Consider the following 24,268-nt stretch of genomic DNA (forward strand, 5'->3'; position numbering starts at 1 on the left):
GCTGCCCCAACCCGCAGCTTCCGCTCCCACACCTTTCCTGGTCAGGACAGCGCAGAGCACAGGCCGCCCGCCGTCCAGCACGTGGGGGTGCGCCTCGGGGAGCGTGGGCGAGACCGCGGGGTGGCGTGGGCGGAGCCCCCTCCGGCCCGCCCTCTGCGCGCCGGCTTGACGCAAAGGGACACCGACGTCATGACGTCGTATTCCTTCAGACTCTTCCCGGGCTCGGCCGGGTCACGTGGGCCAATTTTCGCGCGAAAACTGGTAGTTGCTGGAGAAGCAGAGAGGTTCGGGGCGCTGCGATGGCGGTGAGCGCGCCGGTGGTCCCTGCGGGCCTGCGTGTCTGCCATGCGGGGGGCGCGGGTGTGGGGGCCGGCGGGTGGTCCCTGCGACGCTGCACGTCTGCGCCGGCCGGGGGCGCGGGTGGTCCCCGCGGCCTGCGCCTCTGCGCGGCCTGGGGCGCGGGCAGGCGGTGCAGAGCGCGCGCCGGGAACAAGGGTGCGGGGGCTGCGAGCTTTTGGTTCTCTCGCCCTCGCGCCGCCCCGGATCGGTGCTCCGGACGAGGTCGGGTCCCTGGGCTCCATATGGAGCTGATTTCTCTCCTTTACTCCCCTCGTGTGGGGCCTGCAAAACCAGCGGGCCCCGCACCGCTTCAGTCTGCCTGGTGATGCCGCCTCCCCCGCGCCAACCTGGGAGCGCTGGACTCCCTAGGCCGAGCCCAGCCCGCCCGGCCATTATCGTTGATTCACTCCGCACATGCTTGTTGGGTGCTCTCTGTATGCCCGGCGCTGTGTGTATACGAGACAGACAAGTCCTGCGTCTTCATGCACTTACTGTAACATTTTTTGTCCCTTTGTCTTGTTTACTATCTGTCCGCTCCACCATTCTGTAAGTTCCAGACCTCTTATGTTTTGGTCGCTTTTGTAGCCCGTGTCCAGTCACAGTGCCTGGCACACTGTAGGTGCTCAAATGGGTGAGAATGCATGCTTATAGGGGAGGAATAGACGATATACAGGTAAACAGACAAATGATGTACCCTCAGTGATTTCTCATGGAGAAAACAGGGTAATATGAGTGACAGCATTTGAGGAAGTGTTATTTGGGCTGGTCCCCCTGTGCGGAGAAGCCATTGGCTCAGAGAGCTCAGAGGAGAGCCTGCCAGGCAGAGGGAACAGCAAGCGCAAGTCTTGAGGCTGGAATGGGTTTGGAGCGTTGGCGGACAGGGTGGCTGTGGAGAGGGAGGCCTTACGGGTGGGGAGGGCCACAGTACAGAAAGCTACCTCAGCCCTCACCTCCTCCATCTCCTGTTGCAGGAATCATCTGAGTCCTTCACCATGGCATCCAGCCCAGCTGGGCGTCGGCGAAGCAATGATCCTCTCACCTCCAGCCCTGGGCGAAGCTCCCGGCGCACTGATGCCCTGACCTCCAGTCCTGGCCGGGACCTTCCTCCCTTTGAGGATGAGTCGGAGGGGCTACTAGGCACAGACGGGCCCCTGGAGGAAGAGGAAGAGGATGGAGAGGAGCTTATTGGAGATGGCATGGAGAGGTATTTTCACTCAAGGCCCTGCACTCAGCTGATAGTTTTGCAGGGAGCCCGCTGTGTGTCTGGCGACCTTGTTTTGGGTGCTGAGGAAGCAGATGGATCAGAGCTTCCTTGCGCTTGAGCGAGTCTTGGTCCAGGGTCTGGGGGGAGACAGCTTCATGGAGCCGCGACGGATGTTGTCTAACTTACACTAGACCCTGAGGCCTGGGTACGCCCTAACTCCATGAGAAGGGCACCCCAGGGGATGGGTGCAAGGGGTCCCTAATCTGGGGGAGAGGGGCGCGCGTCAGGGACACCAGCCGGGAAGGACAAGAAGCAGACAGCCAAGTGTTTTTCTGTAACTGCAAAGAAACAGTTGGGGGAGGGGTGATTAATCAAGATTTAGATTCAGTCCAGCAAACATTTGTTGTGCCTCATCCGTAGCAGGCCCTGTGTTAGATAGTTTCGTACAAACGCATATTAACACATATCGACACTTAATGCTAAGATAGTGGAGTCAGCTCTGCAAGTGAGCAGGGTTACCTCTCTGCTGCGGCCTTTCCGTGTGTTTACAACCAGGATGTGGCAGCTACATTCGTAGTGGAATTGTGGGAATGCCCAGGAGCCTCATGGAGAGTCTCCTTTTGGGCCTTTCTGTCCTCTGACTTGGGGTTCCAGACTTGGTGTGCATGAGAGGACTTACAGGCCATCCCACAGTCCAGGGCCATCCGAGGGACTTTCAGGGGCACTCTGGACCATTTGGATCTTTGCCTTAAGCACCACCACCCCAAGTGATGAGACTGGGTGTGCAGCGCATGCCAGACTGTGGAAGGAATGAGGAGTTTTTGGAAGAACCAGCCCTGTTGTGCGTTGTGGAGTTGTTCAGGCAGGGTGCCCCTCCCCTGCCAGCTGCCCTCTGTTTCCACTCCCCTTTGCTTCTCCCTCCAGAGAAGGACAGGCTCTTTGCAGGGGCCTCTGGGTAGAGGTATCTGGGGGCGAGCTGGGCCCAATTGGATTTTGTTTCTGTGGCTTTTTTAAGAACAACTTTATTAAGCTGTAATTTCTATATTATAAAACTCAGTCCTTGTAAGAATACAGTTCAGTGCTTTTTAGTAAATTTCCTGAGTTGTGCAACCATCACCACAATCCAGTTTTAGACATTTTTATCATCCCAGTAAGATTTCTTGTGCTTGTTTACAGTTAATGCCCATTCCCGTCCCAGCTCCTAGGCAACCAATAATCTACTGTCATTTTAGATTTGCGATTCTGGCCATTTCATACAAATGGAGTTGATACTATGTGGCCTTTTGCGACAGGCTTCTTTTACTTAGTGTGGTTTTCAAGGTCCATCCGTGTTGTAGCTTTTATCAGTACTTCAGTCAATCCTTTTTGTGGCTGAATAATATTCCATTGTATGGACACGCCATTTTTATCTATTCATAAGTTGGTGGACATTTGTTTCTTTGCACTTTTTGGCTCTTATGAATAATGTTGCTATGAAGTTTTTCTGTGGACGTTATGTTTTCAATTCTCATGGACATGTACCTAGCAGTGGAATTGCTGGATCATATGGTAATTCTCTTTAATCTTTTGAGGAACTGCCAGGGTGTTTTCCAAATCAGCTGCACCATTTTACATTCCTACAAGTGGTGTATGAGGGTTCCAATTTCTCCACATACTTGCCAACACTTGTTTTCTAGTTTCTGATAACAGTTATCCTAACGGGTATGAGGTGGTGTCTCATTGGGGTTTTGATTTGCATTTCTCTAGTGATTAATGATGTGGAGCATCTTTTCATATACTTATTGGCCATTTGTATATCTTCTCTGGAGAAATGTCTATTCAGATCCTTTGCCCATTTTATAATTGGGTTGCTTGACTTTTTATTATTGAGTTGTAAGAGTTTATTTATTCTGGATACAAGTCCTTTATCAGATAGGTGATTTGCAAATATTTTCTCCTCAGTTTGTGGCTCATCTTTTTTACTTTTTTAATGGTGTATTTTTCGACGCACAAAAATTTTTACTTTTGGGGCCGGCCTGGTGGCGCAAGCGGTTAAGTGCACGCGCTCCACCTCTGCGGTGGCCCCGGGTTCGCTGGTTCGGATCCCAGGCACGCACCGACGCACCGCTTGGCAAGCCATGCTGTGGCGGTGTCCCATATAAAGTGGAGGAAGATGGGCACGGATGTCAGCCCAGGGTGAGTCTTCCTCAGCAAAAAAAAAAAAAAAAAGAAGAGGAGTGGCAGATGTTAGCACAGCGCTGATCTCACAAAAAAAAAAAATTTTACTTTTGATGAAATCAAATTTATCAGTTTTTTTAACAAACCAATTCGAATTTCGCTGAGGGCATTTCATATGACTTAAAATTCTTTTTCTTCCCCCACTTTTATTGAGATGTAGTTGACATACAGCACTCTATAAGTTGAAGGTGTATAGCATAATGATTTGACTTACATATATTGTGACATGATTACCACATTTAGTTCACATCCATATTTCATATAAATACAAAAAAAAGTAAAAGAAAAATATGTGTTTTTCCTTGTGATAAGAACTCTCGGGATTTCCTCTCAGCGACTTTCATATCTAACACACAGCAGTGCTAACTATAGTCGTCATGTTGTACATTACATTTGTAGTACTTAATTTGTCTTATAACTGGAAGTTTGTGCCTTTTGACCTCCTTCATCCAGGGCCTCCTTCCCCCACCCTTGCCTCTGGTAACCACAAAGCTGATCTCTTTCTCTGTGAGTTTGGTTTTTTGTTCTTTAGATTGCACATATAATTGAGATCATACAGTACTTGTCTTTCTCTGTCTGACTTATTTCACTTAGCATAATGCCCTCAAGGCCCATCCATGTTGTAGCAAATGGCAGGAGTTCCTTATTTTTCATGGCTGAATAATATTCCATTGTATATATATCCACAACTTCTTTATCCATTCATCCACCGATGGACACTTAGGTTGTTTCCATGTCTTGGCTGTTGTGAAGAATGCTGCTATGATCATGGGGGTGCAGATGTCTTTTTGACATAATGTTTTCATTTCCTTCACATACATTCCCAGAAGTGGAATTGCTGGATCTGACTTAAAATTCTTGAAGAGTCAGATATCTTTTCCCTGAGAACTTTTAAGAATTCAGAACTGGATCAGCCCAGAAATTTACTGGCTTTGGTTTCTGTTTCTGGCATCAGCAGTGTAGCATTATTTGTTCTGAAAGTGTAGTCTGACAGAGTTCACTGCAAAAAATAATAATAATAATACTATAGTTCCCTTAATCACCACTTACCCTGACAAAAGGGCAAACTCAGAGGATTGTCTTGGGGAGGCAGCGTGGTGTCAGGCAAAGAGTGTATGATTTGTGGTTGAACCATATTTCGACACCCGGCTCTTCTGAGTGACCCATTGGCAAAAAGCACATCGCCCCTCTAATCCTTGGTTTCTGCGTCTGTCAGACAGAGCCTTGTCTGCCTCCCAGAATTGCAGGGAGGAGAGTGCTTTACTCTCAGTGGGTTCCTTGTTAAGGCGTCATTCCCCTTCAGCTATCTGCTAGATGACATTGTGGAAAATGAGTCCTTGAAGGTCTCGGAGTAGCTTAGAGGGTGGAGCCGGTGGGCAGGCGTTTCAGAGAGGCCAGCGTGGCTGATGTGTGGATGACCTTCCCAGGACCTCAGGGGGTTGAGGCGGCGTTGTCTGAGACGGGGAAGATGCAGGGAGAGTTTCTGCCCTGTGAGGGAGCTGGGGTTGGCTCTCTGAAGGCCTTTCTGCCTGACAGTTTTGTGGTTCCCTCAATTCCTGTTGGGTGTTCAAAGCTGTCTTGAGATCCCCTCCCCCGTTTTTTTATTGTGGAAAAATACACATAACATAAAATTTCCCGTCTTAACCTTAAGTGCACACTTCAGTAGTACCAAATACATTCATGTTGTTGTGTGACCATCACCACCATCTAGTTCCAGAACTTTTCATCTTCCCAAACTGAGTCATACAGTATTTGTCCTTTTGTGACCAGCTTATGTCACTGAGCACAGTGTCCTTGAGGTTCACCCATGTTGTAGCGTGAGTCAGACTCTCTTTCCTTTTGAGGACTAATATTCCATTGCATGAGTAGACCACACTTGGTTTATCCACTGGAGATCCTTTTTGAGGCTTTTGTATTTCTGGCCTGGACACTGCGGGCCTGCCTGGGCTGGGGCTCCTGAGCCTTCTGGAGCAGGCCCAGTTCCTGGGTGGGTGTTTTTGGGTACTAACAGGGTCCATTTGGGGGCTCCCTCAGGGACTACCGTGCCATCCCAGAGCTGGACACCTACGAGGCCGAGGGACTGGCCCTGGATGACGAGGATGTAGAGGAGCTGACAGCCAGTCAGAGAGAGGCGGCCGAGCGCGTCATGCGGCAGCGCGACCGGGAGGCTGGCCGGGGCCTGGGCCGCATGCGCCGTGGGCTCCTGTATGGTAGGTTGAGATGTCTGCACCCTTGAGGGGCTGATCTGGCTTCCGGAGCCTCGGGGAGCTGGGAAGAAGGAGTGCTGGGGAAGGCGGAGAGAAGGTGCTGGAAAGGCTTCACTCGAGGGTGTCCCTTTGCCCCCAGACAGCGATGAAGAGGACGAGGAGCGCCCCACCCGGAAGCGCCGCCAGGTGGAGCGGGCCACGGAGGACGGCGAGGAGGACGAGGAGATGATCGAGAGCATCGAGAACCTGGAAGACCTCAAGGGCCACTCTGTGCGCGAGTGGGTGAGCATGGCGGGCCCCCGGCTGGAGATCCACCACCGCTTCAAGAACTTCCTGCGCACCCACGTGGACGGCCATGGCCACAACGTCTTCAAGGAGCGCATCAGTGACATGTGCAAAGGTGCGCCCTCTGCACATCCGCCCCCCGCCTCTCAGCTCACCACCGCCCGCCTTGCGCAATCCTCCTGTGGGTTGTTTGTTTTGGCTTTGTAACGGCACATTTGACAGAGCGTGAGGTGCAGGGAGTATCAAGCGAATTGCCTGTAGCTAGACAGGAGCTAGATGTGAAGCCTGAGATGTCTTTCAGACAAAAGCAAAAAGTATTGAGTGTCTGCACTAGGATGCTCCAGCTGACTGTGCAGGGAGCACCTCTAGACCACAGAAGTGTCTTTTGGCAGACTTTTTGTAAAAATCTGGATTACTACTTTGATCAGAAAGTAGCAGCACATTTCTGTTGACAGGAAAGGATTTTAAAGGGGGCATGCAAATCTTGGTTTCCTGCAGTCCCCTCGATTCCCTTTGTCTTATGTTTGACATAGTTTATTCGTAGGTTTCCTTCTTGCCCCTTGTGGGGAGTTGGCACATACTATTTCACTTAACTCCCTCGGCAGCCTTGTCTGCTTTGTGACATCCCCATTTCACCGATTGGGAAGTTGAGGCTTAGGATATTCACTTATCTAAGTCGCATGGTTAAAGCCTGCTGGACTTAGAAGCAAGAGCCGGGCGTTCTGGCTTGAAGTCAAGGATTTGGATAGGCAGGCTCCTCCTCCAACAGGGAGACAAATTGCCTCCTTTGTCCCCTGCCAGGCTTGATGCTTAGTTTCTTTTTTTTGTTTGTTTTATTTTTTGTTTGTGAGGAAGATCAGCCCTGAGCTAACATCCATGCCAAGCCTCCTCTTTTTGCTGAGGAAGACTGGCCCTGGGCTAACATCCGTGCCCATCTTCCTCTACTTTATATGGGATGCTGCCACAGCATGGCTGACAAGCAGTGCATCAGTGCGCACCCAGGATCCAAACCCGGGCCGCCAGCAGCGGAGCATGTGCACTTAACTGCTACGCCACGGGGCTGGCCCCTGATGCTTAGTTTCTCTTCCCACCTCACCTGCCTCTAGAGAACCGCGAGAGCCTGGTGGTGAACTATGAGGACCTGGCGGCCAGGGAGCACGTCCTGGCCTACTTCCTGCCAGAGGCACCGGCGGAGCTGCTGCAGATCTTCGATGAGGCTGCCCTGGAAGTTGTGCTGGCCATGTACCCCAAGTACGACCGCATAGCCAGCCACATCCACGTGCGCATCTCCCATCTGCCTCTAGTGGAGGAACTGCGCTCGCTGAGGTGAGCTGAGGGCAGGGCGGGAGTCAAGCGTCTGGGTCCTTGGCACCTCGTGGCTCAGGCCTCATTCCAGAGAGCTCTAACAGGGCGGTGGTGGTGTGGGGTGGCTGGCTGCAGCCAAGGAGAGCCCTCAGCCCGTGAGTTCTGGCTTGACAGGGCTGCTGTGTGATGGATGTGGTGGCGGCCAGGCCCCAGATTTTTGGGATCTTGTGTTGGAACACCCTCATGTGTAGCCCTGGCCTCTCTGGAGGGCATGGGTCAAGCGTCGGGGCCCCAGGCCTCTGATATGCCCTCTTATCTCCTCAGGCAGCTGCATCTGAACCAGCTGATCCGCACCAGCGGGGTGGTGACCAGCTGCACAGGTGTCCTTCCCCAGCTCAGCATGGTCAAGTACAACTGCAACAAGTGTAGCTTCGTGCTAGGGCCTTTCTGTCAGTCCCAGAACCAGGAGGTCAAGCCGGGCTCCTGTCCCGAGTGCCAGTCAGCTGGCCCCTTTGAAGTCAACATGGAAGAGGTGAGAGGGCACACAGCGCCTGCTGCCGGCTGTCCTTCCTGTCTTGGAGGGTCCCGAATACACAGGGCTGATCTCTCAGGCTGTTTGGAAGCCCAGCCTGGGCAACTCCAATGATGGAGTTGTGTGTTGGCCACACCCTGGGGCTAATGGGGTCTTCTGGCCAGCCCGTTTCGTTTGGCACACACCATGTTTTCAGGAATTCAAGCCAGTATTTAAAAAATCAGATGATTTTGTTTAAAACATTGAATTTTACGGCTTCTCTTGAAAAATGGGAAGATCTGGCAAAATTGGGCCCCCTTCTTTCCCACTAGCCCTCTTAGCAGGACACCTGCTTTCCAGCCCGTCACTCCCGTGGGTGCCAGCAGTCCCATCGCGACTTCCTCCTGACGTGTCTGGTACCTCCCTCTCTGAGGGCCTTTCGTTGGGGGCCCCTTAGACACTTCCTTAGGTGACCACCTTAGACACCACTGTGCCATATTCAGGAGACGCTCCCGAAAGCCTCTGGGCTTTCAGACCTCAGGCTAGTCATATGTGCCTGTGTACTGGAATGACCTCATCTGTAAAGTGGGGGTCATCACAGTATCTGTGGTGGACGCCCAGACCCCCTTTTCTTTCTTGGCTGCTGTGTGTGTTGGCTGCTAACTTCTCGCTGCTCTGTGCTTCTGAGAAGGGGCCTAGCTGGAGCCGCCTTGCCACGAAGCAGCTGGGAGGCCACACTTTTTTTTAATTTTTATTTTTTTTAATTTTTATTTTTTTGTGAGGAAGATTGGCCCTGAGCTAACATCCATGCCAGTCCTCCTCTTTTTGCTGAGGAAGACTGGCCCTGGGCTAACATCCGTGCCCATCTTCCTCCACTTTATGTGGGATACCGCCACAGCATGGCCTGACAAGCGGTGCCTTGGTGCGCGCCCGGGATGCGAACCCGGGCCGCCAGCAGCAGAGCGCATGTGAGAGGCCACACTTGTGGCAGCCCATGGCCAAAGACGGACCTCTTTAAAAGTTCAAGTGCGTCTTGCCATGGGGAGGGACAGCTGCAGGCGGGACGTTGCTGAGCCCGTGCCTTTGCGCAGAGTCTCCCTCCTTGTCTAGCATCCCTCCTTCACAGAGTGCACCTGCGCCAGAGGTTCTTGCCTGGGAGGAGAGGAGCAGGCTCAGGCTCTGCTTCTAGGGACCCTGAGGCAGGAAGAACTGGGCGAGGGTTAGCAGTTATAGCTGACGTTCCTGGAGTACTCGCCAGGAGCCCGGTGATGGGTCATATATTAGTCTTCATCACACCCCCTAAAGCAGGTACTATTACTGACCCCATTTTTCCAGTGAAGAAACTCTCTGGTCACCGAGCCCGAAAGTAGCCCAAAGGATTAAAACGAAGGCATTTGACCCAGAGTGCACGCTTTTAACTGCTGATTTATGTGGTCTCTTTTCTAGACGGTAAGTGAGATAACGGACATTAAATTGCACAGCACGATGCTGGCACCCGATAGTTGACAGCAAGAGCCCACACTTCCTGTGCTTCGCTGTTTGTAGGGCATTGGTTTAAATGCTGTGTGTGTATGACTTGATTTAATCCTCCTGTAAGATTGCAGTTGCAGTATTAGCGTCCCCACTCTGCAGAGAAGGTACAGAGAGGGGAAGTCACTTGCCCAGGATCACATAGCTTAAGCCACAGAGCCAGGATTTGAACCTAGGCAGCCTGACTCCGGCGTCCAGACACACAAGGGCTCGGCTATCCAGCTGTCTAGGCCTCCAGAGGGGTGGTGGTAGGAGCAGGAACCATCTGCTGATGTGCTGGTCACGGTGGACTCACTCCTGCTGTCATTGACTCTCCATTTTCTAGTTAGTAGACGGGAACAATAATACTGCCTGCCCTCCCTCCTCATGGGGCCGAAGTCAAGGTCAGGTGGCATAATAAGTCAGTGCTGGAGGAGTGAGAAGTCTCTGCCATGCAGGGATGGGCCCCTGTGACCTTCTGTTCATCTCACAGACCGTCTATCAGAACTACCAGCGCATCCGCATTCAGGAGAGTCCCGGGAAAGTGGCGGCCGGCCGGCTGCCCCGCTCCAAGGACGCCATCCTCCTCGCTGATCTGGTGGACAGCTGCAAGCCAGGAGATGAGATCGTGAGTGGCCAGCAGCGGGCCGGGAGGGAGCCAAGCTGCTGAGGAAATGAGTGTGGCCATTTCTGGTGGGGAGAGGGTTGAAGGTAGCAGGGGGTCAGCTGAGATGGGTCTTGAGTCACTGGGTGAAGAACTTTTTCTCCTGTAGTAGGTTGGCCAGTTGGAGTGCTGGGGCTCAGAGTAGTTTTGCTGAGTTTCTCATTTAGTGTCTGTGGCGTGGAGGACTTGGAGGAGAAGAAATTGGGTGAAGTCAGTATGGAGGTGGACCCAGCCCCCACTTCTACCCCCAGGGCTGCCCCTTCTGACCACGTGGTCTGTCCCCTCTCCCCAGGAGCTGACTGGCATCTACCACAACAACTACGATGGCTCCCTCAATACTGCCAATGGCTTCCCCATCTTTGCCACTGTCATCTTAGCCAACCACGTGGCCAAGAAGGACAACAAGGTTGCTGTGGGGGAACTGACCGACGAAGATGTGAAGACGATCATCAGCCTCTCCAAGGACCAGCAGATTGGGGAGAAGGCAGGTGGAAGTGCGGGCAGGGCTGCTGCGCTCTGTGAGGCTTGTGGGCATCCAGGGCTTGCTGCCAGGCCTTGCCTTCTCCAGGCTGCCCCTGGAACCTCGGTCTTGATTCCTCTGTCTTGGAAACTGTGCTCCTTTCTTATTGTGTTAATTCCCTGCTTCAGCTCAGTAAACTTGCCTTGACGCAGGGCCCCGTGCTCCAGGGAAAGAGCATAAGCGTGGGTGTCAGGGATCTCCCTCTCTGAGCCTGTGTCCGCACCCAGTTAGGACAGGGCTGTGGTGAGGAGTCATCAGATCACATCAAGCCCAGGCTCCAAACCGAAATGGAGGCCGAGCAGTAGGAGGAAGTCGTTTCTTGTGAGTGTCCCCTGGTGTCAGTCTCCTACCAGGAGTCATTTCTCCAGGGGGAACGCCACACCCCTGTGGCATTTTTATGTAGACATTTTTACTGAAGGCTGGGGAGATGGGGTTGGCATTGCAGACATACAGTCACAACTAGAATGTTAAATTTCTATTCATGAAAGCCCTCTGCCATTTCTACTGTCAGGTGCCACCCAACCCCTAGGTCGCTCGGTGTCCTTCTCAAGCTCGTGGTTCTCCTCCTTCTGTTCTTTTTCTTCCTCAGCTCTCCACTTCCTGTTTGGTTTTTAATGCAGAGCAGTGTAGCTGTCTCTTTGGCCTCTGCTCTTCTGGTTCTGATGAGCAAGGCCCTCAGTTCAGGTGAATCAGTTCAGGTTCCAGTTGGCTGGTTTAGGGAATGGGATCCTTCCCTTTGCAGTCTGTGAACTCCCTGTGGGCAGGGCCAAGTCTGATGTGCTCACCTCTGTCACCTCGGTCTTGCCACCTTTCTTGGTCTGCCGGGATCTGGGGTACCCACTGGGGAGGAGGGTGTGTCCCCAGCCTTGGGAGGACGAGAACTTGAGTTCTGCCAGCGCACACTCAGTCCTTGAATACCTTCTAGGGCCACGTTCTAGAATCCTGGGGGAAGTCTGACACAGTCCTTGCCCTCAGGGGGCTCATATTTTATTGGGTTTCCTGATAATAGGAAAGAAACAGGATCTTTTCATGAAACCAGTAACACGGGGAAAAAGCTGTGACCAATGATTCTTTGCTTCCCCACTTTTCTATGCTTACCACTCCCAGAGGAAAATCAGTGCTAATATGATGGACACAGTTTCAGAATCAGCGGAGTGTTTCAGCCAGTCTCTCAGTGGACTTGGCCCTGCCCGTGTCCTCTGCACGCGTCAGCTTGTCTGCACGTGCACCTGGCGTGCTGAAGGAGGAGAGTCCTTCCAGAGCTCTTTCCTAGTGCCCTCTTTCTCCCACTGCGGTTTTTAGCCCCTGATCTCCCACTGTCGATTGAGGAGACTGGGAAACCTGGAGTGTAGTGGACACGACATGCCTGGACTGTAAACAAGGAGTTGGACGAGGCTGCCCTGTGTGTGCCTTCTGCCCCAGACTTGTAGTTGCCCAGGCGTGGAAGGCTCTGCCACACCCCCAAGCCTTGATACCTGTATTTTTGTCTGCCTTGAGAGCCCTTCTCCCTTCTTGTCCACCTAGCTGACTTCCCCAGGCAGACGTGCTAATAGCGTGGTCTTGATGCTCAATTTCAGTTCTATTCCTGCACGCTTACGCGATGACCCATTCGGGTTGGAGAAGATGACTTCTAAAGTGAAGTCCTTTAGAAGGCTCTAGAGGGCATCTGTGTGGAGAGGATGACATCTCTGCATGATGCCTTTCTGAGCCCCGTGGGGAAAGGAAGACTGGGCAGTAACAGGGAGGGGCGATCTGTACCAGCCTCACCTCTTTAGTCTCCTGCTGCGGTGGATATCTTTACCAGTGACTTGCACAGAGACGTAGAAGGCACGCTCAGCAATTTTGGGGACAAATTGAAGGGATGACGGGTAAGATCAAAAAGGATCGGGCTCATTTGAACCATGTAAGCAGAGGTAAGCAAATTGGTGGCCCCTGGCCACATCCAGCCTGCTGACAGCTTTTGTTCAGTTGGTATGTGGTTCTGATTTTTCTTTTTTCTTTTTGAATTAGTTATCATCTTTTAGGGATCAGGAGATTTCACATAAAAATCTGGATTCCCGGGTTTTTGACAACCCAGGTATCCATCAGTGCTTGGTCTGTGTGTCTGCAGCAACACCTGACTGAGGCTGAGTGGCAGCTGCCCCTGCAGGTGGGGTGCGCTCCCTGCAGCTTGTCTGTCCACCCGCTGCTGTCTTCTCTCCAGCCTCACTAACTCGAGTTTGTGACCCTGCTTGCTTTCTGTGGACGTTTGATTTTGTGGGCCCGCCGCCGATAGGGTGAAATAGGCAAGGGATAAATGTCATGCCTAACACTTAGATTTTCAAGAACTAACAGGAGACTCATGCAGTCTGAAGCCAGACTTCGTGTTTGAATTTGGGCCTAAATCCCTAGGATGATCAGATGAACTGCCCATCTGTAAGGATGAAGTGACAATAGTGTCTACTTGTAGGGCTGTCACGAAGGTTCCATACCTGAGCTCATGTGGAGTGCGCAGCAGCCGGCTGTTATCATCACAGTTGTTACAGAAGTTAGAGTCTTTATACAGAAACTGGGCAGAGGAGCCCCTCCATTAGATGTTTCCCACGCATCGCCCCTGCTCACAGTAGCCATGTAGGTGGGGGCTTGTCCCGTGTTATAGGTGGGCGTTCTGAGGGGCTCTGGGGTAAGTGCACATAGAGAATTAGAGCCTGAGCTTCTGATTATGAGGGTGAGTGAGATAATTCATGGGAGCCCCGGGTCATGGTCTGGGGGGTACCCTTCCTACCAGACATTACGTTGGCTATTACAAGCGGAGTAACTGGCTCAGTGACAGGGTGCAGTGAGCACCGCAGGCATCACGTGGTTGCTCCCTTGCCCTCCAGTCCCCCGGGGTGGCCTGCCTGGACGCCCTCCTGGACACAGCGGTTCATTTGCAGGGAGGCGGGACTGAGCCTGGGAAGCTGCCTTGCATAGCTGGGGGAAGCAGGCCTGCCGCGTTTGGTCCTAGGGAGACATTACCTCATCCTGTAAGGGTGCTCGCTACAGAAACAGCCCTGAGAAACAGTTTGGGTGAAGAGGTCGGGGACTGGCCGTCCTGCACGCCCACAAGATGTAGAGGAGGGTGGGAGGCCCACAGAGGGTTGTTTCCCAACACAGATAGAGTTTAATAAAAGAATCGTTCCATGTACTGAGCACTTAGTATCCGCTAGGCACCGTCTAGGCAATTTGCAGATAAGAACAACCCTACGCTGTCAGTGTCATCTGTGCCCATTTTATTGATGAGTAACCTGAGGCACAAGGGGTTAAGTAAGATGCCCATGGTCATGTCACTGGTAAGTGGCAGGGCCAGGATTCCCACCCAAGGCTGTCTGGCTCCAGAGTCCCTGCTCCCAGGGACTGCACTCTGCTCCCTCTCCTCACAGTTAGCACAGTTGGGAGGATGCATTTGTGAGTTTATTTGGTTGCTGTGAATCCGTGGGCCACCCTAGCACAAGTTCTGGCTCGTGTTTTAAAACTTTTCATGACAGGAACTTTCAGACATCCCCGTGGAATGGTGTGATGAGCCCTGTAGACCCTTCCCCGGCTTCCAGTCGCCGAGCCGGGGCCAGTCTAGTTTCCTTTGTGCTCGCACCCACTCCCCCTCAGCTATGTTGAAGCACATTCCAGACACAGCACGTCGCCTGTGCCTATATCAGTGTGTATGTCTGCAAGGCTCCCTTTGCACTAAACCTGACTACAGTACCGCTGCCACTCTTTTTTCTTTTTTTTTTTTTGTGAGGAAGATCAGCCCTGAGCTAGCATCCTTGCCAATCCTCCTCTTTTTGCTGAGGAAGACTGGCCCTGAGCTAACATCTATTGCCAATCCTCCTCCTTTTTCTCCCCAAAGCCCCAGTAGATAGTTGTGTGTCATAGCTGCACATCCTTCTAGTTGCTGTATGTGGGACGCGGCCTCAGCGTGGCCAGAGAAGCGGTGCGTCCGGAGAAGCGGTGCGTCGGTGTGTGCCCGGGATCCCAACCCGGGCCGCCAGTAGCAGAGCGCGCACACTTAACTGCTAAGCCACGGGGCTGGCCCCTGCCACTCTTAAGATAATTCGCAGTTCCTTAATATGAGTTATTGGGTTTGTGTGTGCATTTCCCTGATCATCTTATTTTTTTAAGCAGTTTCTTGGAGTCAGTATCCAGATAAGGTCCACGCATTGTGATTCGTTGTTCTGTCTCTTAAGCCTTGTAATCTTTAGGTCTCCTGAGCATCTCTTCTTTTTTTCTTGGAATTTTTTGTGGAACAAACTGTCCTGTTGAGTTTCCCACAGTCTAGATGTTGCCAGTTATGTCCTTGTTGAGTATATTCCTTTGTTAGCTGTTTTCTGTAAATTGGCATTCAGATACAGAGGCTTAATCAGACTCCACTTTGATTCTTTTTTTCTTTTTGGGTGGGGGTCACACAGACTCCTCAGAGGTGCACTTCGACCAGGAGGTACATCACGTCGGCTTGTCTCTGTGATGTGAGCCGCCATTGATGATCTTTAGTTGAATCCATTCGTTCATTGGGGTTGCCAAATGACGATCTTCTAATTCCAAATCCTTCTTTTATTTGCCAGAATGCTTCTATATAGATAAACTTCTCTTCGTTAACTATTTGACCACCTCTAGGTAGAGCTCCTCTAGGAGAAGAGGGATAATGCTGCTTATTTTCCTTTATTTACCAGTTTTCAAAGTAATGAACGGTTCACCTTCCAAGGTGACCACTGAATATCGTTACAGTTAATGGACTTAGACATTCTTGAGGTTTCAGCACCGCAGTTCCCATCCGGGTGGTGCTTGGTGCCCCACTTTTTTTTTGCCAGTGTGAAGCTATTCACGTTGGCTCCTGAGTCTTCTTGACATGACCCGTCCTCCGATAGCTTTCTTGCTTTCTAGTGTAAGGTATTGCAAGCTCCTCTTGCACATTTCCTGCCCCAGACCTGGAATTGGCTATTTCTTCAAAAAGCCCCGTGGGAACTATTATTTCCTTTCAGTGGGAAATAGTGTCTAGAGACGTCAGACTCAGGTGCTCTGGGCTGGGACCACTGTTAGCTGTTCAGTGCTGTACTGCCTCTCCTTGTGTGGGCTTTGCAGTAAATTTTAGGGCCAAGGAAAGAATCAGCAAAGGTGTGATGTTGTGGAAAGTGACCTCCACTCCTAACGTATTACATAAAATAATGGCACCGTGCCCTTGGTACTGGGATCATTTCCAGAAGCACCTGCTGGTCACACTGCCCTCTGGCGGCTGTGGAGAGTGGCCATGCCCAGGATAAACTGCTGACCCGCGGCCCCGGCCCCAGGTGTAAGAATTAGATTTCTCCCATCTACACGCTCACAGGGAACCCAGAGGGAGCAACTCTGCCCCCAGCTGGTGGTGCAGACAGGACAGCGGATCAAGCTGCATTCGGGTGGGTCTCCTTCACCACTCTCAGCCCCAATTTTCCTGCTTCGGTGCCCCCTTACCCCGGTGGCCTGGTGCTATCCAAGCCGCCTCGGCCTGACCTGTAAGGAGGGAAGTGTGTGGGTGCAGTGCTTCTACAGAGCCCTTCCGCACAGAGGGCAGAGAGGTTGAGAACAGTAAAAGTGCACCTGCCTGCCGCAGGTAGGGGGAGCTGCTTCCTGCCAGCAGGACATTTCTTTCATGTCTCTGGTTTTATCTTTAAAATTCGTCCAGATTTTGAGAGATTCTCCCTCTCACTCACACACACAGAAATGGAGAAATGTTTCAATGACTCAGCGGTTGAAATGACCTCCTGGTAGACACATCTCCCAGGCTGTCCGTGTTTATCATATTTATCACAGCTGGGCCAGGAGCCGGGCTTGTGTAAACACCTCACTTAGACCTCACATACTCCTGAAGTGGGTGGTGTTATCTTTCTTTTCCATTTGAGGAAACTAAGGCTCAAGGCCACAGAGCCAGTGTGAGGGGCCTTCCTGCATCTGTGTTGTCAAAGCCCACCCTCTCCTCACACACTGCCCTGTCTCCCAGGCCTGCGTTTTGTCTCCTTTCTGCTGTTGGTCTGCAACCTTGAGGTAGTCCTTTGAAATAGGACAAAATAAAGGGGTAGGACCAAGGTTCTGTTAAGCTCTAAAGTTCTGTGATTCTCAGGAAGAGCCAACTAATTACACGGCCCAGAGTCAGAGGGCAGGGCTTGATGCGGGGCCTGGTAGAACTGTGGCAGCCGTGGAGTGGGTGCTGTGGGGCTGGAGATGTCCCGGGTCCCTGAGTTGGGAGCACGTGGGTGACCTGCTGTGTGTGGTCAGGTTGGCCCAGACTCGAGAGCAGAGGGTCCTGTTCCCATTGGCTCTTCTGCCTTCTTTCAGATCTTTGCCAGTATTGCTCCTTCCATCTATGGGCACGAAGACATCAAGAGAGGCCTGGCACTGGCTCTGTTTGGAGGGGAGCCCAAAAACCCAGGTGAGCAGCCCCAGACAAGGTGGGACTCTGCTTTTAAAGTCCAGACACCTGGGGAGAAAGAACATGTGAACACATGGCCAGACCATGTGTGGCTTGGTCATCATAGGGAGAGTATAGCCCACGGCTGTGGCCTCTTAGGCAGTTTTAACTATAAAAAGAATATATGACTATATATTCATATTACATCCTCTTCTTTTTTTTTTTTTTTTTTTTTAAAGATTTTATTTATTTTATTTTTTCCCCCCAAAGCCGCAGTGGATAGTTGTATGTCGTAGCTGCACATCCTTCTAGTTGCTGTATGCGGGACTCGGCCTCAGGATGAACGGAGAAGTGGTGCCTCGATGCGCACCCGGGATCCGAACCCGGGCCACCAGCATCGCAGCGCGCGCACTTAACCACCAAGCCACAGGGCCGGCCCTACATCCTCTTCTAAAGTCGTTCGTAGTCACAGAAAGGCTAAAGTCACCAGTGACCACCCTTTCTACTCCTAGTCAACTCCCTGTAGGTTACCCCTCTGACCACGGTGGTGGGTAGACGAGCAGACTGTGGACGTTCCCATAGACTTACACGTGTACTTGTACAGAAAACGCAGGGCTTCCTGTACCTGTGTGTAAGTGACCACGCATAAAATAGCCAGCCTGCTTTTTCTCACTCATCAGTACGTCTTGGGCATCTTTTTGTATTGGTGCATACAGAACAAGTCCATTCTTTAAGTCACTGTATCAGGGTCCATATGGCAGAGTGTATCTGGCTTTCCTTCTAGTTGGAGAACATGTACATTGTTCCTAGTTTTTTACATTTACAAAGAACATCTTTATACACTCTTCCTTGTATATCTCTGGGTTCGCTGTTCAGAAGTGGGATAGCTGATCCTAGGGTGTTACATCCCTTCCTAGAAAGAATATTTTTTTGCCGTTCATAATAAGCAGAGGAAATTGGGGATAATCCAGCTGCGCCCTGTACCCCTTGCCTCCCTCTTGTCCCACTCCCTCTGCTCCCATCCCTGTCTCCTCCAGGTGGCAAGCACAAGGTGCGAGGCGACATCAACGTGCTCTTGTGTGGAGACCCTGGCACAGCCAAGTCCCAGTTCCTCAAATATATTGAGAAAGTGTCTAGCCGAGCCATCTTCACCACTGGCCAGGGGGCGTCAGCTGTGGGCCTCACAGCGTATGTCCAGCGGCACCCCGTCAGCAGGGAATGGACCTTAGAGGCTGGAGCCCTGGTTCTGGCTGACCGAGGGGTGTGTCTCATCGATGAATTTGACAAGGTGGGTCCATGGGCCGCATAGTGATGGGATTCCGGGTGTGTAGGCTTAGGCCTCAGTGGGGGAGCAAGTGGTCATGGGGAGTGTTGGGGCCTCATTCTAAGACAGTGGTAGGGGCAGAGTCACGCATTTGAATCTCTTGCAGATGAACGACCAGGACAGAACAAGCATCCATGAGGCCATGGAGCAGCAGAGCATCTCTATCTCAAAAGCCGGCATCGTCACCTCCCTGCAGGCCCGCTGCACCGTCATCGCCGCAGCCAACCCCATAGGTACATTAGGCACGATGGCCAGCAGGGGGCTCGGGGCCTGCCAAAGGGAGACAGACCCAGAGAGATGGACACTACCTTCGGGAATCAGGAGCCATGGCGCCCCTCGCCAGGCGCAGATGAGGAAAGAGTCGAGCAACAGAAAGCACTCCTCTCTTTTGCATTTCCTGCCAGAGAGAGGGGTGGAAGTGGGACTCGGGACACCTGGGTTTTGTTGAGCCGTGTCCTCAGAACCACCCTTGGCAGCTCTTCTCAGAGACGGGAGAAGAATCTGTGCACTGTCTAAGGCAGCATCAGTGTTGGTCCCGCAGCAAGTGCTTAGAGAGCCCAGGCGCTCACCCATCCCGTTCGTGTTTTCCCTCGCTGGGCGACAGTCCAGCCCTTCTGTCTCACGGCTGCTTCAGGCAGCTGCTTGGAGGAAAGCTCTTGTCTTGTCCGGCATGCCTGACAGACAGCGGGCTCTGAGTCTCCGTCTTCTGAGTTCTCTTCCAAAGTGTTCTTCCCCTTCTGTCACTAAAGCAACTTGGGGTTGGAATGCACTTTCTATGGTTAAGAAGAAGAGAGGATCTGGGGGAGTGTGGGCCCTGACTGTGAGGTGCCTTTGTCTCACAGGAGGCCGCTACGACCCCTCGCTGACCTTCTCAGAAAACGTGGACCTCACGGAGCCCATCATTTCTCGCTTCGATGTCCTGTGTGTGGTGAGGGACACAGTGGACCCAGTCCAGGTACACAGCCCCATGTCCTGGGTTCTGTGCAGTAAGTCCCGGGGACCTCGAGTGAGCTCAGGCCTGTGGTGTGCCAGGCACAGGGAACGGGGCTCCGCATGCACCACGGTGTGGTTTCCACTCTAGTTCTAGTGTCCAGAAGTCATCCTTGATTTCTCTTTCCTTCACTGGCCCCTCCCCAGCCACCCACCCACCCAACATAATCCACACTCTGCCAGCAGGTCCTGAGTCCACCCGCTTCTTGCCGCTTCTCTGCTACAACCCGAGACCCAGCTTCTCTTGCTCTGCCCCGAGGTACTGTGGGTCAGATTGGTCTCCTGGCTTCCACTCTCGCCCATTTAGACCTTCTCCAGTTAGAAGCCAGACCACCTCGAAAGCATGAGTCAGATCGTGCCTCACCTTAAAAACCTGCTGGCAGCTTTCCACTGTAACCAGCAGAAGATCCACCGTTGCTGCCACCCGTCTCCTTGCTCCCTTCACTTGATCCACGCCACCCTCTCTCTCTCTCTCAGATGCCAGGCCTCGGTCTTGAGTCTCGCTCTTTCTCTTCCTGGAACGCTGCACTCCTGATTGTCGCGTGTCTGAGGTGTTCTGGCAGCCTCAGCTGGAGGAGCCTTGGGCCCTCGACCCCACTGCCGTGTTTTTCTTCTTAGCGTATGTTACGTTCCACGTTTCTTTGTAACACCTGTGCATCTCCCCTCCCCTTGCTGGGAGGAGAGCCCTGTGAGGGTTGTCAGGGTTGCTGCTGTCTCCTGGCACATGGCAGGCACAGGGTGCGTGTTGTTGAGACAACGTCGTTCTCATAGTACTCACAGCCTTCACTTCTTCCAGTGTGCTGACTTACTCTGGCCAGCTCACCAGACTCACCCTGCTGCCTGCCCTCTCCCGTCTCGTCTTAGGATGAGATGCTGGCCCGCTTTGTGGTCGGCAGCCACGTCAGACACCACCCCAGCAACAAGGAGGAGGAGGGGCTGGGCAGCGGCACCCTGGAGCCCGCCATGCCCAACACATACGGTGTGGAGCCCCTGCCCCAGGAGGTCCTGAAGAAGTACATCATCTACGCTAAGGAGAAGGTCCACCCAAAGCTCAACCAGATGGACCAGGACAAGGTGGCCAAGATGTACAGTGACCTGAGGAAAGAGTCCATGGTGAGGGCCCAGGCTGGAGCCAGGAGGGCGAGGCGGGGCGCAGAGAGGGAAGCATCTGTGTGGTCAGTTAATTCAGAAAGTGCGAGCACAGCAAGGCCTTAAAAACATGAAACTTTACATACCTTAACCATTTTGTTTTAGAGGGAACTTAAATGTGCATGCATTTGTCTATCTTAGTATAGGGCCAGGATCTTTTCATTTTTGGCCACTGATTAAGTTCCATGTTGACTTTGCATGAATCTCACCCAGATGAACATGTGGTGTGAACTAGTTTCAGTTCTTTCATAGCAGAGCAAGAATTTAAAGGCAGTTTGCAAACAATTGAAATGCAGAATTCTCGTAGATTGGTCCATCTCTCCCAACTAATCAAGAGAGCAGTTTCTTTTCTTTTACCTTTTAACTTTATCAAGTCTTTTTGAGAGCATTCAACTTAGTTTTCATAAAAACAGCTTTATTTTCTCAGTTATGTTGCACTGGACTGTGCAGTACTTAGTACATGACAGTAACAAGTACAGCTGGCCACAGATATAATGGACTCGGGTGCATACGAGTGAGCTGGTTGGAGCAGAATGTGCAGGCATAATAGTGGCAAGCATGAGCATTCGGCATCCACCCGGCACCGTCACACTTCGAGAAGGAAGCGAAAGTGTGTGTTCACCTGGTGGCTCTGGGGAGCACTTCTGCCACAGGACTGTTAGATGAGCCCTCTGGGTACGGGCCGCCAGCAGTGCTGCGTCTCCATTTTCCTTGCCTCTCTCTCTTCTGCCTGAGAAGACCTGACACTGTCCTTTTCCCCAGGCAACAGGCAGCATCCCCATCACGGTGCGGCACATCGAGTCCATGATCCGCATGGCAGAGGCCCACGCGCGCATCCACTTGCGGGACTACGTGATGGAGGACGACGTCAACATGGCCATCCGTGTGATGCTGGAGAGCTTCATCGACACGCAGAAGTTCAGCGTCATGCGCAGCATGCGGAAGGTGGGTGTGAGCGGGGTGTGGGGCCCGTTGGAGCACGGCCTGAAGGGCCAGCTCAGCACAGAAGGCCACAGATGGGCATCTCGAGGCTCGGGCCGGACCCCGGGCTCTGCCGTCCTACCTGGCTGCAGTGGCTCCTTGATCGGGTGCTGAAGGGAGCGTGGCAGGAGTGGGGACTGGTCAACTGGTCATCCTGTAGTCACTCTGACAGGCCTGGTAGGGAGCGGTGTTGACCTTGGCTCTTCTCTCACACAGACTTTCGCCCGCTACCTTTCATTCCGCCGTGATAACAATGAGCTGTTGCTCTTTATACTGAAGCAGTTAGTGGCAGAGCAGGTGACATATCAACGCAACCGCTTTGGGGCCCAGCAGGACACTATTGAAGTGCCTGAGAAGGACTTGGTGGACAAGGTATGGGCATGGATGGGAGGGGGGGGTGGGGTTTGCTTCCTGGGGGGCCGTCAGTCATCTTTGAGGGGAAAAAGTACTTGTTCTGTCATTAAGTGGATGGGCCTTGGATGAGAGCCACTTATTGGGTGTTTATAACGTGCTCAGCACCGTTCCGTGCACCTGAATCTTAATAGCAGCGAACGAGGTAGTCCTGTTGTTTTCATCCATCCTGCAGGGGAGACAGGCACAGGACAACCAAGGAGCTTGTGCAAGTTCACGGGCAGTGGGCGGAGCCAGGATGTCAAGCCCTGTGTTTAGCTCCAGACCCTTCCTGAGTCAGCCTCTGACCGTTTGCTGTTTCCCATGTAATGGAGATGTGACTCACCCTGCCTGCATGAAGAGGCCTTAGAAGGTGCAGTGTGGGTGTGCTGGAGCTCCTTCTCACGGTTCACTTGATGTTTCTTCCTCTTAGGCTCGTCAGATCAACATCCACAGCCTCTCCGCTTTTTATGACAGTGAGCTCTTTAGGATGAACAAGTTCAGCCATGACCTGAAACGGAAGATGATCCTGCAGCAGTTCTGAGCATCCACAGTAGCGCTCTGGGATGCTGGCTGGGAAGTCAGACCCAGTGCTCACTCCACTCTGCTTCACGGACACAAAACCAAACCCCTGAGGGACCCAAAGTGTGGTGGGCCGGGGCTTGCAGCTGCACTGTCTGACTTTCTCCAGTCTCCTGGGCTCAGGCTGTGGCTGGGAATGATGGTGTTTATTTCTTTGGTTCCACTTTCTGCTTCTGTCACTGCCGGGGGTGGGCATGCTTTGCCAGGGTTTCTTTTTCAACTGCCCAACAGCCCATCACCTCCAGGAGGTCTGCCTCCACTCAGTTCCTTGGATTAGGGTCACTTGTGTTCAGGATGCGTGCGGTCTGTTTTAGGTGACTGAGCACAACAGGGTGTTATGAACACTGTAGCCCTCTTGTCATGGCTTCCGTGACCTGGCAGCTTCTGTCACATTGGCCAAAGAGCAAGTTGGAGTTATTTTTAGTGTTTTTCTGAACTCTGTCCTGCAGGTTTTCTCCACTCTGTGGACAGAAGAGCGCACAGTTGTCAGCACAGCCCCTTTGCCCTTCGTGGTGGCGCAGCAGGCTTGGCTTCCCCCGGGTGGGAGGGGTTGGAGGGGTTGGTGTGGTAACAGTATGGTAATAGGGACTGTCCCCTAGCCAGGACTGTCCATCACCATTGCCATGTTGATCTGTTTTCTCCTACCTAGCCATTTCCCCATCCTCATTGTTTGTACATTTAATTTTTGTTTCTGTGGTTAATTTTTAATAAAATAAAATCTAAATACTAATATCTCTTGGTCTCAATTCTGTTAATATCATAACTCAGGCTTTCCTGGACTTCCCTTGAAGGCGTCTTCTATCTCTGCCTTTGGTGTTCTGTAGGAGGTACATCAGGCTAGAAGAGCTGTTTTATTTGTGGATGTGGAGAAAGCAAAAAAACAGTGACTCTCCCTAGGGAATTCAGTTAGCAGTTGCTGTCTGTTTGATCCCTGTGTGGAATCCATGGGTACCATAGACACACTTGTACACCAGGAGGGGCTGGAAGTAATCTGGCCCTGCCTCCAAATGGAGCAACACTGTTCATCTTTCCAGCATTGCCATCCAGCCTCTACCTGGAAATGCAAAGCTTTGATCAGCTGCCTTGGGGATGGGTGGACATCTACAATTCTTAGTGTTTCTTTCCTGAGATTTAGCAGAAATGTCTCCTTGCATCTTCTCTCTTGTCCAAGTTTTCCCTTCTGGAACTTTCCAAGATGTGTGCTTCCTGTGACAGCCCTGCAGATATCTGATGAAACTAGGATGTCTGATTCCCTCATTCAGTTCCTTTTACAAATCCTTGAGAGTCTGATAAGCTGCAGACCCTGACAGGAACAAATCAGATGTGATCTCTGCCTGGTGGGGTTGGGGAGGTGGGGGATGGGGGTGTGGGGATAAGATTCCAGCAGGAAAGGGAAGGGAGAGCTAAGAGGAAGCAATCAAGTACTGGGACTGAACTGGGGCATTAAAGGTGAGCTCTTTACAAGGAAGAATGGGAAGGAGCCGGCAACAAGGAAAGAGTGAGTGTGGCTGAAGCATGGGTTGGGGTGGGGGGTGGCAAGAGCCGAGGGCAGAGTAACCAGACCAGGTAGGTTTTGCAGACTTGCAAGGAAAACTTTTACTTCTACACACAGGACACTTCTGACACCAGATGTGTGGGTTTTCCACATCAAGTGATTTCATTCTCTACGGACAGACAATGTCCTGCGGTTTAAC

At 52.2% G+C, this 24,268-nt stretch overlaps 1 protein-coding gene across 1 annotated transcript; it reads left to right on the forward strand.

Moving 5' to 3' along the window:
* Positions 1 to 211: 211 nt before the first annotated feature.
* Positions 212 to 23,304, forward strand: MCM2 (minichromosome maintenance complex component 2). Its single transcript, XM_004442434.3, has 16 exons — positions 212 to 305; positions 1,311 to 1,543; positions 5,795 to 5,970; positions 6,107 to 6,367; positions 7,359 to 7,578; positions 7,882 to 8,089; positions 10,071 to 10,205; positions 10,534 to 10,725; positions 17,086 to 17,179; positions 18,196 to 18,446; positions 18,589 to 18,715; positions 19,325 to 19,437; positions 20,337 to 20,585; positions 21,384 to 21,566; positions 21,819 to 21,974; positions 22,426 to 23,304. Exons 1-16 carry the CDS (start codon positions 300 to 302, stop codon positions 22,534 to 22,536), a joined length of 2,715 nt encoding a protein of 904 aa, XP_004442491.1. The 5' UTR covers positions 212 to 299; the 3' UTR covers positions 22,537 to 23,304.
* Positions 23,305 to 24,268: the final 964 nt, after the last annotated feature.

This window comes from Ceratotherium simum, chromosome 5, assembly GCF_057802395.1.
Source record: "Ceratotherium simum simum isolate JZ-2026a chromosome 5, ASM5780239v1, whole genome shotgun sequence".
NCBI classification, from domain to species: domain Eukaryota; kingdom Metazoa; phylum Chordata; class Mammalia; order Perissodactyla; family Rhinocerotidae; genus Ceratotherium; species Ceratotherium simum.